We start from the raw sequence: 15290 nt of genomic DNA, 5'->3' as shown, positions 1-15290 counted from the left end.
TAAAAGATGAAGAAGCATAAACACAGCAAGTTGTTGTTCAATGCAATGCCATGAGATAAATGAGAGTAAGAGAAGCAATCGGTAAATGTGTGTGAGAAAGAGCATCAATATTTAGGTAGCAGGTGTGCGTGGCCTTACTTTCTGTGACATTTGTTGTTGTTGTTTCTATGTATATATCCATTGGGAGCCTACACAACATTACAAACAATTTTGTAATTATTGTATTTGAACAAAGAAAATTTTTTGATATTAGCAAATACTCCTTGCTGATTTTATAATAAAGTGTTTTTTAACATTGCAGGGAACAGTTTCAACTTTTTGAACTTCTAAACAATAGTTAACGTATTTTCTACATATTTATATACATTTGTGACAATTTTAGACCCACATTTTTGGTTTAAAAGATTAAATACGATTTTACAAGATATTTTGATTTAGAAAATATGGTGAAATTGAGTCTTGAAACTCAGAAAACTAAAAGATATTTGCTTTCCCATATCCAGCAGACTATCTGTTGTTGCTCCACAATTTTTTGTTGATTTTACTTACTTATTTCTCTGAGTGTAACTCTTTGCAATATTGTGCACAAAAAGTTTAGATTACAAATATACGGCCATTTTTGTTTTGTAGTTTGTTTTGTAGAAGAGGGCACGGCGGAGCGTGCCTAGATGAACTAGTTATCGGCTTAGAATGCGGTAAAGCATATATTGTACATATGTACATACATACTTTATAGAATCTCAAAACAGATATTTCGGGTTGTAACAAATGGAATGACTAGATACACGGATAAAAGCACATAGAGATGCACCATAGCATTGTACAAAACAGCAAAAACGACAGAAATTGAACTCAATGCACAAAACAAAAAAGTAGGGAAAATGTAGCCAGATGGACCAGAAAAAACTCTTACCGGTGAGAATTTGTTTTATTTTTTTTATTCATTCTTAAGTCTATAGATTACACAATCCTTACAGACTAAATTATAAACTAAATATATATACAATACATATATATATCAAATTTAAGATTGAATGAGAAAACAAAAATTATGTTTTAAGGTGTAGTATTAACTTTCAGCCAAGAAGATAAGAAGAATAAGTGGTGTTCACAAATTATCACGTGTCTACTCAGACCCACTGGTTCTCATCAGTCGCTTCGTTCCTCGTCACTCCTTGATGACCCGGGACCCAGAAGAAATTGATAGCCTTTCACATGGTTCGAAGAAGATCTTCTAACCAGTTTTGACCTCACATGACACGACACCAAAGCCTTCGGCGCAAACTGGCTATCTACATATATTGTAAAGTCTGATCGAGACGCCGCTTCCACATTTATACCGTCTCCCGCCCAAAAGACGCTGCACTTATCCAGAAACCTAAATGATTCCCTGATTCCAAAGTACCTAATGGTGACTTCAGTCCCGATGCACTCATCTGATTTAGCACCGTCTGTGTATTCAGAAATCCTCGGAATAGGAGGGGAACCTCCAGCCTAGAGATCTCTCTTCGGGAAAACGGCATCCAACCCTCGAGGATAGATTTTCTGTATTCTGAAAGACAATTCTTCGCATCCACTATACATCTCTGAGATAACCTGCTATCCAACATTGAACGCACAAAAAATTTTGCAACTTCTAGAAAATAGCGAATTAAACATTTCGAATTTGCTAAAATTAAATTTTTCGCTCACCCACAAACAAGTCAAATTAGTACAGTAAAGTCAATTTAGTAGTAGTTTTGGGGCTTTTTAAATACGAAGCAGCCACATTTTGCGAAGTCAATAATATTAATTCGAAAAATAAACAACTTTCTCTTTCATTCTCATAATTTTTACAGGAATACCATTACCACAAATAATATGGCTACGTGATGACAACAAATTAGAATCGCAAATGAACTTTGTTCCTGGAAATAATTTTGTTGAAAGTGAAGTAACTCTGGGTCCATTAAAAAGATCTGATCTCAACTCACGGATTTCATGCAGAGCTAGTAATCATCCACGTGCGACACCGATAGAAGCTGTCGTACAAGTTGATATGAACTGTAAGTAAATTTGTCATGAAATAAATTCTACCATACACACCAAATCATCTGTTACACTAAATTATATAGATTAATATATCGCCTGAAAAAGGATTTGATAATAATTGTGTAAATAAATTCCGAAAGCTTTTTAAATTTCACCCTTAATGGATAAATTTTTAATATCATTCTGGAAAAAAATTAAATTTGATGTTGGATTAACCAGCTTAGACCAATGTGTTTTTATACCCACCACCGAAGTATAAGGGTATATTCATTTTGTCATTCCGTTTGCAACACATCGAAGTATCCTTTTTATACCCTCCACCATAGGATGAGGGGTATACTAATTTCGTCATTCTGTTTGTAACTAGTCGAAATATTCGACTGAGACCCCATAAAGTATATATATTCTTGATCGTCGTGAAATTGTATGTCGATCTAGCCATGTCCGTCCGTCTGTCCGTCTGTCCGTCCGTCCGTCTGTCTGTCGAAAGCACGCTAACTTCCGAAGGAGTAAAGTTAGCCTCTTGAAATTTTGCACAAATACTTCTTATTAGTGTAGGTCGTTTGGTATTGTAAATGGGCCATATCGGTCCATGTTTTGATATAGCTGCCATATAAACCGATCTTGGGTCTTGACTTCTTGAGCCTCTAGCGTGCGCAATTCTTATCCGATCAGAATGAAATTTTGCACAAAGTGTTTTTTTATGATATCCAACAACTGTGCCAAGTATGGTTCAAATCGGTCCATAACCTGATATAGCTGCCATATAAACCGATCTGGGGTCTTGACTTCTTGAGCCTCTAGAGTGCGCAATTCTTATCCGATTGGATTGAAATTTTGCACGACGTGTTTTGTTATGATATCCAACAACTGTGCCAAGTATGGTTCAAATCGGTTCATAACCTGATATAGCTGCCATATAAACCGATCTGGGATCTTGACTTCTTGAGCCTCTAGAGGTCGCAATTATTATCCGATATGCCTGAAATTTTGTACGACGGACCCTCTCATGACCATCAACATACATGTTTATTATGGTCTGAATCGGTCTATAGCCTGATACAGCTCCCATATAAATCGATCTCTCTATTTTACTTCATGAGCCCCCAAAGGGCGCAATTCTTATTCGAATTGGCTGACATTTTACACAGGTCTCCAACATATAATTTAATTGTGGTCCCAACCGCACCATATCTTGATATCGCTCTAATAGCAGAGCAAATCTTTTCTTATATCCCCTTTTGCCTAAGAAGAGATGCCGGGAAAAGAACTCGACAAATGCGATCCATGGTGGAGGGTATATAAGATTCGGCCCGGCCGAACTTAGCACGCTTTTTTCGACCCTATAATGTATATATTTATATTCTTGATCAGCGTAGAAATCTAAGGCGATCTACATATGTCCATCCGTCTGTCCGCCTGTCTGTTGAAATCACGCTACAGTCTTTAAAAATAGAGATATTGAGCTGAAACTTGCACAGATTATTTTTTTTTGTCCATAAGCATATATCTTGATATAGCCCCCATATAGATCGATCCGCCGACTAAGGGTCTTAGGCCCATAAAAGCCACATTTATTGTCCGATCTTGCTGAAATTTGGGACAGTGAGCTGCGTTAGGCCCTTCAACATCCTTCTTCAATTTGACCCAGATCGGTCCAGATTTGGATATAGCTGTCATATATATCGATCCGCCGATTTAGGGTCTTAGGCCCATAAAAGCCACATTTATTATCTGATTTTGCTGAAATTCGGGAAAGTGAGTTGCGTTAGGCCCTTCGACATTCTTCTTCAATTTGGCCCAGATCGGTCCAGATTTGAATAAAGCTGCCATATAGACTGATCTTTCTATTTAAGGTTTTGGGCCCATAAAATGAGCATTTATTGTCCGATGTCGCCGATACTTGGGACAGTGAGTTGTGTCAGGCTCTTCGACATTTTCTGTAAATTGGCCCAAATCGGATTTCACCGGATTTTCACGAAAGGTGGTATATATGTGGTGGTGGGTATCCAAAGTTCGATCCAGCTGAACTTAACGCCTTTTTACTTGTTATTTCTTGCTTCTATTTCAAAGAGAAAAGCAAAACAACAAAAACGCTTTAAAGAGTCTCAGCAATTGTGGTGTGTTAAATGTATTGGGGGTGGGCTGCAAAGGTCGCGATTTCGGCCTTTGTCAGGGGCCTCAACATGCTTGTGATGCCACCCAAGTTTTGTTCGTGTCTTTTTTTTTCAAAGTTTTGTAGTAAAATATTGCCTTGGCTATTTCAACCCAAATTTTTTAAAGAATTTTTTTAATGCATGCAGATGGCAAAAACAGTTTCCGCTACGAAAATGCGAAACATGTGCTGATTTTTTGATTGTTTGCCAATTTAAACATAATAACAAAAGTTAACGTGTGAAAAATAATGGGGACATTTATAGTTTTTAAACGAAAAACTGCAAAACTAAAAAATAGGGAAGCAAAGTTCAAGTTACGAATACAGCCAAATTGTATTTTAAAAGCTTGCTACGTACTTAGGTTAGGTCAGGCTAGGTATTTCGTACTTAACCATCAATTTTTTTAAAAAATGGCTTGGATCACCCTAGGCATAGAGTCGGTTCAGTTCTGGCTAACCGCAACTACCTACGAAGCTTAAATGACTTACCAATCCTCGTCCACAGATTTACAATCGAATGTAGATTCAGAGACTTTGGGACCATTTTAGGGCAGACCTTTTATTTCTTCTTTCGTAGGTTGTCTGTATTAACCCATTAACGCCCGACTCTCAATTCTCTTGTCTGATTTTGATGAAATGTCATATTGTCATTACTAGAGCATTTGTATTGACGTATAATTTTTTTATATTTAAAAAAAACATAAAATTTATTTCGTAAGTTACTGTGAAAAAAAATCTTTTCTTAATATTTTGTTACCATTTTGCTAAGAATTTTCCCTCAAAACATGACTTTAAATGCGGGAAAAAATTTTCTTAACAAGTTTCACTCGTCTTCTTTACGCCAATACAAATTTCATTATGATGCCTCTTTCCTAACTCGAGCTAGAGTTCGCTTTTCTTTTCCAATTAGAAAATTTATCCGACTTGCCTGTGGTCTTCCGATAATATAAGGATACAATTCTGCAATATTTCAACGTAATTTGACCATATTACAATGTCCTGGATAATATAAAAGTGGTCCACTCCATTGTATAGAAACAGTCCCCAAACCATGATATTTCTACCGACATGTTTGACGGTTTATTCGGTGTACTAGGGGGTTGTTGTGACTTTAGCCGGTCTCATTGCATGATATTATCCCCTGTTTGGGCTTTTAGAAATAATTTTTAGTTATCAGCCCAAAAAATATTGCTCCATTTCTCTTTTGGCCAGCTAAAAATATGATAATTGACTGTTTCGAATATATCAACCTTTTAAACTCTTGTTTTCACATTTCTATGAACAAATAACTGCTTTTTGTTCACTCTGAGTAACAGATTTTTTCGGAGGCCACCGTAGCGCCGCAGAGGTTAGCATGTCCGCCTATGACGCTGAACGCCCGGGTTCGAAAAAAATTTCTGCGGTGGGGTTCCCCTCCTAATGCTGGCAACATTTGTGAGGTACTAAGCCTTGTGAAGCTTCTCTCCAAAGAGGTTTCGCACTGCGGCACGCCGTTCGGACTCGTCTATAAAAAAGAAGGCCCCTTGTCATTGAGCTTAAACATGAATCGTACTGCACTCATTGATACGTGGGAAGTTTGCCCCTGTTCCTTAGTGGAATGTTCATAAGCAAACATTTTTAAACGAATTGACTTACTGTCTCTATTATTTCGCACAACCAAAAATTGGACTTTTGAAGCATTGATGCTATCTTGCAAAATAACAGTACATGTTTGACGTTCTTATTACGGGAATTGTTGCAATCCATATTTTTCGCACATAACTGTATTTGACTTATATTCCATCTCCGATCTGATGTAGGTAGTATAGATATTAAGAAGGTCAAAGGAAGTGAAGTGATTCTTGTACCAACTTAACCCTTTCACTACTGATGTCCTCTATAATAAGAGCTGGCGTTAGAGCCCAATACGGGATGACGAGTGACAAATTTTAAAGACACAATATGCTTGAATTGCTTACGATATTTCGTTTTTCCTTTATTCCAACTTTCGGTTGCAAAGAAACAAAGCAAAATACGAAAAAATGTTCGAACGAATGCCCGAATCAAAACAGAATAACCCGAAAATGTTGCAACCCTCAATGTGAATCCAATTGGAATACATGGAAAACGTTGTGTCCTTAACGCGAGTTATTTTACGGTACGGGGAAGACAAAGCAGAAACCCTATCTTCTATTTCTTACGCTCTTTGAGCACAACATATATTTAGTAAGTTGAATTTTGATTTTGTGTGACGCGTCTACTAAAGAACAAGTTTTCGATTTTTTCTTAAATTAGATTTGAATAATTTTTGTGATCTAGACCTAATGAATAAACAGTAATTTTTTTCTGGAAAAAAGAAGTGTTGCTTAATAGTTACGAAATAGTCATCTCCTTTGTAGAGGGCTTTGGTAGATAACGGTTGTAAAATCTTAACTAGGTTTTCATACCATTATATACCGATTTAGACCATCCAGTCATCCTGCAAAATTTCAGCCAAATCAGATAAAAATTGCGTCCTTGAGAGTCTCAAGACGTCAAATAAGTTGATCACTATATATGTGAGGTATAGCGGGTTATTAAATAAATTATACCAAACTTTGCATGTAAGTTCAAGGTGTAACAGTAGTTAAGCTGCAAAAGTTAAGCGAAATCAGATAATAATTGCGCCCTCTAGGGGCTTAAGAAGTCTTATCGTTGGATCGGTATATATGGGAGCTATTGTATATCCAAATATGAACCGTTATGTTTCATTTTCAATCTACAACAACTTACATCAAAAAGGAAGTATCTGTGTAAGATTTGAAGTCAATTACTTCATTGGTAATCCTATCAGGAGCACATTTTGCTAAAGACGAGCCATCTAACATATATTCTTGAAAAAAAAAAAATTGGGCTTTTTAACACAACAATTAACTGATTGCAAAGAGAAAATAATTGTATAATTGCTACTTTTAATTCGGTATTGAAAGGGTTAAGAAATACATATATGGTACTATCAACGGGCATCTCATTGTATCTCCATGCCCATAACATCAACAAAATCTGATAGCTCAATATCTATACCCACGATTGATATTGACGATTGTATTGAGTTAGGGAATCGTTTGTGTGACAACAAACAGCACTGTCTTCGGTGCATTAAAATCTACTCTGTTCATTCGACCCCACTCAGAAATGGCCAGCAAGTCCTAGGAACGTGTCACATCCACAAATCAAAGCCTGGCTCAATAGACGGTCAATGAAAATAACAGAAAGAGACCAGCGTCAATTTGTATTCATCCGACAACTCGTATAGTGCGATAAGCAAGAAAGCTCGATATGATATAAGCCAAGTGATTACCAACACCAAAAACGATGAGCTTTGATACGAGTACACAGTGCTAGACTCTATCAAATGCCTTGGAGATATCAAGTGCCACGCAGAGCATATTGTAATCGATTGGTAATTGGCAGGGTAGTTCCTTCTGATACCCAAGTCCTTCTTGGGTATCCGCTGTACGTTCGCAACCTTCCAACAGGCCGGGAAGACGACCGCACTGTAAGCAAGCTTGAAAAAATTGGGTAGTGGACGAGCATGTATCGAAAAAACTTACATAGAGCAAGTGCCTATATACCGCCGGGCCCGGGGATTTATTTACGTCGAGATTCGCAAGGACCCATTTGACTCCTCGCGTTCGGAAATATATTTAAAGCATAGACTCGTTACATTTTCAATCGCAGGGAGAGGTTGAGCTGGGAAGAATTTCCTGCGAAAACATCAGCCAGTTAGTTGGCCATCTACCGGGTCAGTGAATATTTGGTCATCTTTAACAAGAGTTGGGATAGCCAACGAATTGCCCTTAAGGCGCAGTGTGCACCTCTGGCATAATTTTCGTTACCATAAGAAATGCATGGATATATCCTAAGCGAAATGTTCACTACCGGTGCCGGTACCGCTCAAATAAAATTTTCTAAGCGTAACACATTGGAGAATTTTTTCTTGCAATTACAAATGAAAATTAATAAAAACATTTAATTTCAGTACATGTGTACTTTATTAACTAAAAATTATATAAAATCAGGCAAAATTATAAATTGATGTTCGTCGCCACCTTGTAGTCTACATAATAGTTTTCCAGTGGAGACATAAACATCCTGACTGCAACTGAAAGTTTCGTTTAAGGTGCGTACTTCACTTAGCTCCTTTTACAAATGATTACAAGCTCTTGCTTCCCCTCAGAGAAGCAATAACTTTAGCACTTAGTCGTCTACACCTTTTTGTTGAATGTGGTCCAGATCGCACCAAATTTGGATATAGCTCCCATATAGATTGATTTCCCGATATAGAGTGTTGATCCATAAAAGGAACATTTTTTATCCGATTTCGAAACAATTTAGAACTGTGAGTTTTGGTAGATATCTAAACATTTCTGTTGAATGTGAAGCCTTTTTTATCCGATTTCGATGAAATTTGGATCAGTAAGCTTTTTAAGACTACTGTGATCGTACTCGAATATGGTCCAGACTCTCTCTCTGTCTGTGGAAAGCACGCTAACTCTCGAAAGAGTAAAGCTAGGCGCTTTAAATTTTGCACAAAAACTTTTTATTAGTGTAGGTCGGTTGGGGATGTAAATGAGTCATATCCGTCCATGTTGACTTCTTTAGCCTCTAGAGAACGTAATTACTAACCGATTTGGTTAAAAAATTAGCAAGTATCGTTTTGGTCCAAATCGACCCTCAACGTGATATAGCCACCATATGAACCGATCTCCCTATTTGACATTTTGAGCCTCTATAGGGTGTATTTACTATGCGTAAAGTTTTGCTATGGCTTGTTTATTTATACCACTGTTATGCGGGGGACTCTAGTCTCATTGCGGAATAGTTGTGAAAATTAAAAAAAAAATATTTTAAGTGAGGCTATAATCAAAATTTGTTTATGTGTGAGGCGTATTAGCTAATTATGAGCCTCGTTGACTCCAAATTTGTAAAGATATGTAATATTGTAACGAACTTAAATATTGTGTCAATTTATATGCAACTTCATTCTCTCTTTAATTTTATAAATATTCGTATATTTTCAGTTTCACCTCTGGACATCAGGTTATTAGGCTCTTATCAATCATTATCTGCGGGACGACGATATGATTTGTTATGCCAAAGCGCTGGGTCAAGACCACCTGCGGTAATTACTTGGTGGCTCGATGGAATTAGAATGGAAAAAACCACTGAAACGGTAAGAAACATTCCTTTTTTCTATATAAAAAAAAGAATTGTGCAACACGCAATTCCCAAACAACGGTAGATGTTATCATGAAATGAAGACTGAATGTTGGTCTTGCGCCGTAACATTACGATACTATTTGAAGCCTAGTACTGACCTAATTCCCACGAAAATTGTCTATCAATTGCGAAATTTGCGGCATTCTATTAGACGACATAATACAAACAAAAATCCTATAACGACACACAACTATATCAACGACATTGAAACAGAATTGTTTGTGACCTAGTTCGTGAGCAATTGGCAGTTGTTCGGGCGAGAGTCAAAGTCAGTACTAGGCTTAAAAGTGCAAATAGTTTTTAATATCGCAAAAATTGGAATCGTGGGTTTGACTCCCACTAAAGTCTGAGTGAATGAATCTAATATAAGATGGACAGTGATATCTGAAAAAGTTACGGCTACATTTCTTCCACCGAACTTCACATCCTTATTCAGCCTATGGATCAAGGGACAATTCAAAACTTCAAACAACGTAAATTAATCATTGAAAACCATATGACTTCATAAATCAGTAATGATTTCGCCAAATCTTTGGATATCAACACAGCTTTGTGGATAGCCGATGTATCTGAGCTATCTTGAGACAATATGACACTACACGTTTAACGCAATGTTTGTTACAGCCTGCTGTCCCAAGATAATCAAAAGCCGAATTGTGCTGCTGTTATACAATCAAACATTGTAATAACGCTTAGATGTTGAATTAACGACCCCTCTAAGTAGATGGAGGGCGATGATGATGTCACATCATGTGCTATTGTATCTGATGTCATAATATCTATGGCTAAACATAGTGAATAATAAGACACTGATGAAAATTCCGAAGAATCAGACGCAGGAAACTCGAAGGACACAGAAGTGCCCCAATAGCTCAAGCAATATAAGCATACAGTGTTCTATTAGAGTTTTTAGAAAACAATAGTAGACCAGAAATGCCAGAGTCAGATGTAATGAAGGTACCTAACACACAAAATAACCTAAAAGATAAACAAAAAATACACGCGCAAAGCAAATAACACTGAATAAGAAGTTTCCTGCAAGACTTTCGACCGGTCGGCGATTCCACCCGTCTTCAGTGACCATTGACCGGTTCCCTGACTATCCATATGACCGGTGATTTTTATTTGGGCATGTCACACCTAGAGACCAATAATTTTTTTGAACCAGTCATTGCATCGGTATATGTTAGGTTGGGTTAAAGTGGCAGTCTGTCATCAGGCTCACTTAGATGTTTTCGTCCATTGTGATAGCACGTAGTTACTGGCAACCTTCTTGAAAAATGCAACACACTTTTATACCTTTCTCTTGCAGATCTTTTACACCTTTCTCTTCCAGAGACAATAATATATTGTTAATGACTATGTTCCAAAGTAGAGGAAATGGTACACTATCTTGTGGAGTTCCTCCACTGACCCATTTTTTTTTTATTGAAAGTACAACATGCTGATACAAGCAGAGTATATCTCACTAAGCCAAGGAGTCAGTCCATCAGACACAGCTTGTAATTCAACCGGTGATAACTTAAAGGAGTCGAAACTTTTTATCGCCCAAAGGATTTTCGGCTCAGACAAAATTTTTCTAATAACCTCCTACGAATGAATACCAGTGACAATCTCATCTGGCGCCACGTTGCCCGTTGGAGAGTTTTCCGGGAAATGTTTATCCAGGATTAGTTATAGTGTTTCCTTACTAGACATTATCCATACATTGAACAATTATCCGTGAACAATGTGGCTTAAGAACATTCAACCTATCGCAGATTTTAACAATGGTTGGGGGCCTATTGCCATGATCGTACAATGGTCCGCATATGATACGATCTCTATACCGTCTGGAGAGGGTGGAATGAAGGATAGGTAGAGGTTAAATAGGGCCGGAGATATCACCCCGTCTTGGGGAACTCCCTGTTTCACTCTACGGTGCTTCGACTTCTTATCCCTAAATTCCACAAATGACTGGCGACCACACAGATAATTCGCGACCCAGCATTTCAGGCCTGGCTGTAGGGACGTGTTGGCGATGTACTCGAATTGTTTGGCATGGCTGACGTGTCGAATGCCTTCGATAGGTCCAGGGCCACGAGGACCGTCTTATCACATAGCCAGGGCTGATTGAAGCAGTTTGAACATATTTTTTTACACGATGTTTCTCATTTTGACCAAATATCACTGGAACCATTGCATGTTCATCTTCCGATGAAGAACTTTCTAAAAATGCATCTACAATAATATGCTGTTAAATAAATAAACGCCTTCACTTTTTTCGTTTTTGCAGCTTTTTCCCTTCAACAAATTTTGTCTTCTGTTTAAACAAAATTTGCTTGAATGAGTGAAGTTACGCACAGTTTACCTAATTATATGCGCGTTCACGAATGTGCTTAATACGCAGTGCGCACAGTTATTTCGGTGTACGTAACTATGAAATGATAGCAGCTAGTTTAAAGTACAACATTCTCCACCGTAGCATAGGCATGGTGTAGAAAATGCAACATTTTTCCACTCTCAGTGGGCAACACCATTACAAACGAACACTACACCCAGTGGTGGGATTACGTTTTTTTGGACAACTGAACACAAAATTTCGATTTCAGTGCAACAAGTAGAAAAAATGCTACACTATTTTGAACAATCGAAAACACCATAAGCTATTACTCTGGCCTTCCTTCATTTATCGATGATGGAAAGGCTTCTAAAAAAGAGTTAAACTGTGATTACAATTTTTCATTATTTAGCACATATTATTTACGTTTTATTTGCACATAGTTTGAAATTAGAACACATAACGAAAATTTTTTTCACACTGCAGCCAAAGCAAAAAAGAAACATCAACTTCTGCGCACAAGTAACGTTTTAAGTTGGCGTTTTATTTTGGTACGTTTTGCTCGAAGCAGCTCAGTTCGAATCACTTCATTAGCTATCAAACATGAATGTTCATATTTGCCCGTTTCATTCAGTAAGGAGGGATGATCAAACAAGCTATATTGAATGAACTTTTTGCTTCCATTCGAGTTAGTTCGGGACAGTTGTCACACATTCATACATCTCGGTGTTAGTTTTTCTGTTTTCTTTGTTTTGAATGGACGAAAATTCTGAAAGTTTGGCTGAAAATGTTGAAAGTGGAAACTATACAACGTCCGGCCAACACAAATGTCGGAGTTTTGTGTGGAGCATTTTGCCCGACATTATTAAATCTGAAGGTCCAGGTAATGCATCAACCACCATCGACTTGTGGACGGACAATTATATTAAGCGAAATTTTTTAGACGTGAAATTCCATTATAAAAACCTTCATAAGATAATTTTTTGGTGTTAGGCGTGAAATCAATGGATTTCGTGTGGTCCACCAGTGTAAACATTCTAAAGAAGCTTACATACATTTTTAATAAATTCCCTGTCCCAAATATCGGAAAAGTAAAATTTTTAGTTATTTAATGAAATTAAATTTCTAATGTCAGAACAAGGCCATAAAACCAAATGAAATCAACGGTTTTTTGTTTTCTAAAGCTGTTTTAATTTATTGGAACGAAGGCATTGATTCCAATCATACTTGTTAATTTGCTCTTTGAATAAATCAAATCAAATACAGCAAACAGAAAAATTATATCAAGCACGAGCTATAAAATTGAGCGTCCCGTGCATCAGAATCATTCAGGGGCTCGTAACAAAGTGCTTCAATCAATTCGTTTTTGAATCACAACAATTTTGTTGCGTTTTGAGCGAGTTGAATAGACTGGCTTCACTTGTGCACATGATTATTTTTACTCGTTTTTCAAAAGAGATGCTTGATTATCATATCATTATGACACAATCATACTCGTTGCAGCTCTTTGGACTTGAGCGAGCCGGATAACCGAGGTTTAACTGTAATCCAAAGCAAGCCCATGTGTGCTCGTCACTGATATAGACACATTCTCACACATAGCATTTTTTTGACTGAGCAAAGAACAATCAGTACGTAGAGCAACTCAGTCGAGTGCAGATGGTAAACTGGAAAAGTGACAATATTTAAGTTCGCCTTAGGTGCAAAAATACTGGTTTGTCCAGCGACAAAAATCATTTAAGCAACGGACAATTATCTGCCAAGCAAACACAACAGGAATTTCTAAGGTATATACAAGCGATAAAGAAATTCCAAAAAGAGTATTTAAATGTGCGAAAACAACAACTCACATAAGTAATTTTTGTTTTATTCATAGAATAACGAACAGTGTTGTCAAATTAGGGGAAACAGAGGATGTTTTTTCGTGATTGGGGAAAATTTTTTCTCATTTGGGGTATCGGGATTTTGATGGGGGAAAAGGTTAAACTTCGATGATTTCCTAGGCGAAATTCTGTCAGCATAGCTTCAAAATTATTTCTCTTGCGTATACGAATTTTCATTATGTTTATTGCTGGCCAATAACTTCGGATTAGATATGATTTAATAGAAAGCATATTTCTCCATACAGATGTTTGATGTAGAAACGTATCTCCCGAGATGAGAAATTGTACATGAATGTGATAGACATAGGCTTTGGTCCATTAAGAGGCATAAGCCTTAGTCCATCGTACTAAAGCTGAAAAGGTTTCCAACTATTTAATATCACGGCATAAAAAATACTAAAATAACTTTTTAAACCGACTACCTTCAGATGGGGGATATACTTATCTAGCCATTCCGCTCGTAACACCTCGAAATTTTAATGTGGTGTATATATTCTTAATGGTTGTCAAACGAATTAAGCAATCCCTTGAAATTTTGGGCCACATGTAAATGGGCCATATCGGTTCAGATTTCGATATAGCTCCCATATAAATAAGTCATTCGACTTGACTTCTAAACCCCTAGAAACCGAAGTTTTTATCCGATTGGCATGAATAGCACGTAGTAGTCTGTAACAATTTCTAACAATCATGCCAAGTATGGTCCAAATCGGTTTATAACCTGAAATAAAACCTCCCTATCGGCTAAACAAAACAAAATTAAAATGCACCAATCCATTAGCTGTGGAAAGAAAACTTCATTTTTTATAAAAAAAAAATTTTAATCAGGGGATTTTCTTAGGGGAAAAACGTGTTTTGTTTGGTATTTTTTCGGGGAAATTTGTTCGGAATTTTGTGAACTGTCTCAAAAAAATCTGGCAACCGTGATAACGAATACAGTAGATGATAATACGTGGAGTTGTTCGAAAATGGAAGGCTACACTCAACAAATTTTTAACCTCAACACTAGTTAAAATGTACTAAATTTGGGAAATATTGAACCTTCTATGGTGCTAAAGAATAATATGCTCAATACGAGTTCAACAATTTCATAACAGTCACGAAATTGTTTTTATATACTATTAATTCACTTTTTACTTCGCACTGGTAAAACATGAACATGAAAGTTAAAATTATTTAAAAAAAATAGCTTTTCTGAACTCTTCGAAGCATCTAATTGGAAATTGTCGGACATTATTTTGAAGAAGTCAAATTTAATATGAAACTTTGCAATTATAAATTAAATAAAACTTCACCTTTTGTCGCAGCTGAGTGTTAAACCAAGAACCTTCCGTTTACAAAGCAAACGCTCTGCGCATTAATCCACAACACTATTACTTGAGTCTTCGACTATTTTCGATGAATATTTTAGAAATTTTTATTAGAAAAATTTTTGTGCTCTCAAAATGTGACAGTAGATATCAAGCTTATAGGTGTCGGTAATTGTTTTATTTAAAAAAATCGAACTTACAGCAAAAAGAAAAGATATAAAACAAAGAAGGATACTCATATTGCAAGCTACGATTGCCGAAACCCTATATACGTGCATTACGCCATAGTTTCCTTCACTGAAAAGCCAATAATGCATATTAAGATAATGCAAACGACGCAATGTGCATGC

At 36.8% G+C, this 15290-nt stretch overlaps 1 protein-coding gene across 2 annotated transcripts in view; it reads left to right on the top strand.

Moving 5' to 3' along the window:
• Positions 1-15290, top strand: part of LOC106088227 (protein turtle) — a 200569-nt gene that overhangs the window by 89641 nt on the left and 95638 nt on the right. For both annotated transcript variants that reach the window (XM_059362361.1, XM_059362360.1), the window contains exons 6-7: positions 1839-2045; positions 9229-9380. In XM_059362361.1, the coding sequence (XP_059218344.1) occupies positions 1839-2045; positions 9229-9380 (359 nt within the window). The remainder of the gene's footprint in view (positions 1-1838; positions 2046-9228; positions 9381-15290) is intronic.

This window comes from Stomoxys calcitrans, chromosome 2 (genome assembly GCF_963082655.1).
Source record: "Stomoxys calcitrans chromosome 2, idStoCalc2.1, whole genome shotgun sequence".
Lineage (NCBI taxonomy): Eukaryota > Metazoa > Arthropoda > Insecta > Diptera > Muscidae > Stomoxys > Stomoxys calcitrans.
This window is presented reverse-complemented; position numbering and strand designations above follow the sequence as displayed.